This window comes from Cryptomeria japonica, chromosome 11 (assembly GCF_030272615.1).
Source record: "Cryptomeria japonica chromosome 11, Sugi_1.0, whole genome shotgun sequence".
NCBI classification, from domain to species: domain Eukaryota; kingdom Viridiplantae; phylum Streptophyta; class Pinopsida; order Cupressales; family Cupressaceae; genus Cryptomeria; species Cryptomeria japonica.
This window is the reverse complement of record NC_081415.1, coordinates 453166309-453171211: the sequence shown is the minus strand read 5'-3', so window position 1 is coordinate 453171211 and position 4903 is coordinate 453166309. Positions and strand designations below refer to the sequence as shown.

The 4903-nt window shown below is 32.8% G+C and overlaps 1 protein-coding gene across 1 annotated transcript; it reads right to left on the bottom strand.

Annotated features, from left to right (window-relative positions):
* Positions 1–2476: 2476 nt before the first annotated feature.
* On the bottom strand, positions 2477–3821 carry LOC131041385 (histone H1). Its single transcript, XM_057974438.2, has 2 exons — positions 3546–3821; positions 2477–3299 (listed from the first exon to the last, which is right to left on the bottom strand). Exons 1-2 carry the CDS (start codon positions 3744–3746, stop codon positions 2736–2738), a joined length of 765 nt encoding a protein of 254 aa, XP_057830421.2. The 5' UTR covers positions 3747–3821; the 3' UTR covers positions 2477–2735.
* Positions 3822–4903: the final 1082 nt, after the last annotated feature.

Below are 4903 nucleotides of genomic sequence, written 5' to 3'. Positions count from 1 at the left end.
AATAGAGTATGAGTATCTTTTTGATTCAAACATTTTGTTTCAATTATGTTTCAATCTTCTTTGAGTAGATTTATAGTTGATTTGGAGATATTACTCCTCAACCAATATCTTTGTATAACAAAAAATCCTTTTCTAAATGGCCTAACAATTGACCTCATGTAATGCACCTCTTCGGTGTACCCATTGCACACCAAGGTGCGATTGCTAATTGCACTTAAATTAAATTAAAAAAATAACATAAAAATATATGAATGAAAGATTATAAGCTTGCTTCTCATTAATTTAATCATGAATAAGAATTTGAAATCTAATTATAAATTTGTAGATTTGGAAACCATCTAACAGGTCTAGTCATCTATAAACGACTATTATACTACCCTTTTCCATACATCTGCATTGACGAAGAGTTATCCTAAAAGAGAAGAATATGTATGTTTTTAGTAAAATTGAAACCCCCTTAACATAAAAGTGAACCATAAAAAAATTAAAATCTTTTATTTTTTAAAGGCCATATTTTTCAACTAATGGTGGAAAACTAAACGACACAAAATAAAGATGGAATGAATTCTTTAATGACAAGTCCAACTACGAATGATATAAAAAGCCAAAAGTAGAAAATCTGCAGCATTCTATAGATATCTTACAAATGCTTCAACGTAGGCCACAACCATACTTTTCAATGATTCTGCTTTTTCAGTGCTTTTGGAGATACTTTATGCCCCTCATGATTTTCCACTGCATATTTTCCGACCTGATTTTTCAATGAGTACTAATGCCCCAAGTTTAACTATAGATACATTCAAAATTTTCTTGTAAATCATTTTTTAAGATTTATTAGATCATATAACTTCAATTGTTAGAACCTTTTCTAAAAAAAGATATAAGAGGTTTTTTTTTTGGTTTTTTTTATTTGAGTTCTAAGATTATTTTTAAAAAATTAATTCAATTTGAAAACTTATTTTTAGATTTAAATTAATTAATTAATTTTTCTTAATTTTTTAAATAATGATTTTTTTTTTTAGTATTCTTATAATTTAATTTTATTATAGAAATCAGCAACTTTGAGCTATTAGTAATACAATTATAATTTTTATGTTTAACTTTACTTTTAACTTTATTTATTAACCCTATCCAATCAAATAATATTTTTATTTATTTGTATATAAAGTTAAAGTTTAACTTCTACTTTGATTATTTTACTATGTACAATCATTCATAATTTTATTATTTATGAAAATTGAGCTTTCATTTTAGTTTGATTCTTTTACTCTATACAATCAATCAAAACTTTATTTTTATAAATTCATTGTATATATCACTAAATCCTATGAATATCAAATATTAACACTTCACATATCTCTAAATTCTTATCAAACATTAACACTTCATATATCTCTACATTCTTTAATTATTTTAATTCTTATGCACATAAAATAAAATAACATTTGAACATTAACACTTCATATATCTCTACATTCTTTAATTATTTTAATTCTTATGCACATAAAATAAAATAACATTTGAACATTACTAATTTTCTATCATAATATCTAAATATATTGTTAACCACGACATATCCAACTAATTTTACAACCATTGAGATGCCCACCCAGAAGTTACCTTTATAAAAAAAAGTATTTGAATTTGTGCTGATTCTTAAATAACTAAAAAAAATATTCCCCCTTTATTAAATTATAAAGCTTTTACAAAGTTCACTCTATTTGTTAAATAATTAATATATTCTAGAAAGATCTTCATCCATTCACTGTAATAATTATCACCAATCATATAAAAAAATTATATGTTAATTATGCTGGTTCAGACTACTATTTTAATGAAATCAATTCAAAATTATAATTAATTATCTTAATTTTTCCTAAAATTTCCATTAAACCCCCCTACATTCAAGATCACACAAAATTTCTTAATACAGTTTTGCTAAATCCATTGAAAATAATAATATTAACTAGTTAAATGGTTTCCTAAGAAAAGGGACTTCAATGTTTTTTTTTTCTTTTAAATATTTTTAAAAGAATTAAAACCAATAACAATGAATTAACTCTCAACGAAAACTAGTTTGCACCGAATCTACAGCAAAAAGGGAAATTTAAGCCAGCATTCTCTGTAAAGGTTCCAAAAATACACACGAACGCATCATTCCGAGCCGGAAAAATTCGCTATTCGTTAAAGACTATCAAGCATTTTCATTTCAAGCCAATCTTTCTGTTAAATTTACACAGAACAATACAGACCTTAAATTTTCTTCCCAATTATCAACAAACAGTAAAATCATGTAATTAAATAGCATTCCAAAGGAGAAATAACCAGCAATTCACAGTTCAATTACAGCATTCCATTGAGAAATTGAACCTTAATACCCTAACCAATTCCCAGCGAACAACAAGATCATTTCATCAAATAACATTCCAATGGAGGAATAACCAGCAATTCACAGTTCCACTACAGTATCACAAAATAAACAAGCCTCCATCAGCGCGATTTGAGAGCATTCCAATTAGATTTCAAATCTAAAAGACAAACTAATTACAGTCAAAATGATTCTATATCTACGTTATTGATCCCATAAATTACAGGGAAAGTTCAACATTCAGCAGTAATGTACAGAAGCCAGAAGGGCAGCCATTAACCTCTACCAAAAGGTGGTGTTAAAGAACACCATTCGTTTCCTACACTTCATGCAAATCTTTAAGCAAAAAGAGAGAAACCTAGCTCTCTCATTTAGCCGCCTTCTTTGCCCTCTTAGCAGGAGGAGCCTTGCCAGCAGGCTTGGACTTTGCAGGAGTCTTCTTCACGGACTTGATAGATTTAGGCTTCTTCGCCTTTACTGGCTTCGCCGCGGCAGTTTTCTTTGCCGGAGCTGGCCTCTTGGCAGCAGGTTTCTTCACCGCGGCAACTGGCTTTGCAGCCTTGGAAGGCTTCGCAGCAGAAGGCTTCGCAGCAGAAGGCTTTGCAGCAGGGGCCTTTGCGACCTTCTTAACAGCCTTTTTAGCTGCTGGCTTTGCAGCCTTTGAGGCAGGCTTGGGCTTTGAGACCGATTTTGCCGCAGGCTTTGCAGCTTTCTTTACGACCTTCTTGGATGCTGTCTTCTCAGAAAGCTTGAAGGAGCCTTTCACCTTGATAAGCTTTCCACTGACAACCAGCTTCTTGATCTGGATAGCCAGCATCTTCTTGTAATTCGGGGGAAGCACGGCCTTGTGCTTCTCCTCCATGAATTTTGTAATTGCGCGAGGGCTAGAACCGCCCTTTTCCTTAAGAGCAGAAATCGCCTCCTTAATCATCTGCAACACACACAACACAAAGCAAAATCTTTAAGCTCAGAAACCAAAGATCTTAATGCAATTCATTAAATTGTCACAGCAAATTCATTGACAAATCATCTGCAACACACATAACACAAAGCAAAACCTTTAAACGAAAAATCCACAGATCTTAATCCACTAAATTTTCAAATCTGAGAACGGCGAATACTAATTCACTGAATTCCAAAGACTGAGAACCGATCCACTAAAAATTGCGCACCCTACCTGAAAATAAGGGGGGTGAGCAGGGGTTGCCTTGGGAGCCCTGGGCTTCTTTTCCTTCACAGGCTTGGCCTTCTTCTCCTTTGTCGGCTTGGCCTCGGCCTGCTCTGTTTCCGCAGCGGCTGTCTCAGCCTCTGGAGGAACTTCAGCAACTGCAGGGACAACTTCTTCCGGTGTATTCACCTGATCATCTGTGGAAGCCATTGCTGAGAATCGAACTCGAGCTCTGTAAAATCTTAGCGGAATTGGTATCACACAATTGAGGATACACAATAGAGGGGGGAAGAAGGCTTCAAGTAGTTAGAGGCCCGTATGTTCCCTTGCCATTGGAGCGCTCCTATTGGTCAGAATGCCGCACGCACGGATTCATCTGACTATCATTTTAATTCCGACCCGTTCGATTGAGCCCTATCGACGGCCCACGTTATCGCCCTAAAATCAATCCTCATCGGCGACTACTTGTTATTTTATCCTACTCTGTACATCCTTTGTTTCTTTTGTTTCTTGGGTTGAAGGTGTGTTTTCCCTCTCAACCTTTTTCAATGGATCTCACTCATTTCTCCATTGTTTTTTATGAAACTAGATTTGTTTTAAAGAGTGGGAAATAAGCTTTGAAATGAGCATGATTTTGTTGAGCTTCGTTGGGTACAAAGAGCAATGAAGAGCACCAAAGTTTGACATATGATAAAGGTTTAAACACATTTTCACTAAATGATTTGATGGTATTTCTACCTTATTTGCCCATGATATGCTTAAGTTTGCCCTCAATAAACAATTGCATTTGTATTTTCAAATTCTACGGTTTAAAATGTGGTTAGTATCAAATGTTTTTTATATCATAGTTTGGATTTTAAAGTGAAAGAAACACTCAAAAACTTAAACATGATGTAAATTATTGATCATTCATTAACAAGAAGTATTTTGTATTGATGTGATGAAAGAAAGGGTATATATACGACATATTCAAGTATATGTTATATTTGATTTATGATATACTCAAATATATATTCATATTTTGTTTGTGTATCGTGTGACAAAAATGTATATCTTAAGATATTATTTTTTTATCTTTGTTATATTTAAAGTCTTTCATAAAAAATGATCATCTATACATAAAATCTAGATATCACTTTAATTGGTAAAAAGGATTTAAACATTTTATCAATTTAATTAGTATTTAAATGTGTGCTTTCTTTCCTTGGCATACCTTCCCCGAGTATGTCCATGTGAAAGTTCATATATGGACCTTCTGGCGTGGCCATCCCGGAGGAACCTCAAGAACTTTTCTTTATCCAACCTCATAACAACAGTGACCTGCATCATGATAGTATAAAAAGTGAGTCTATGAAGTGACTCAATAA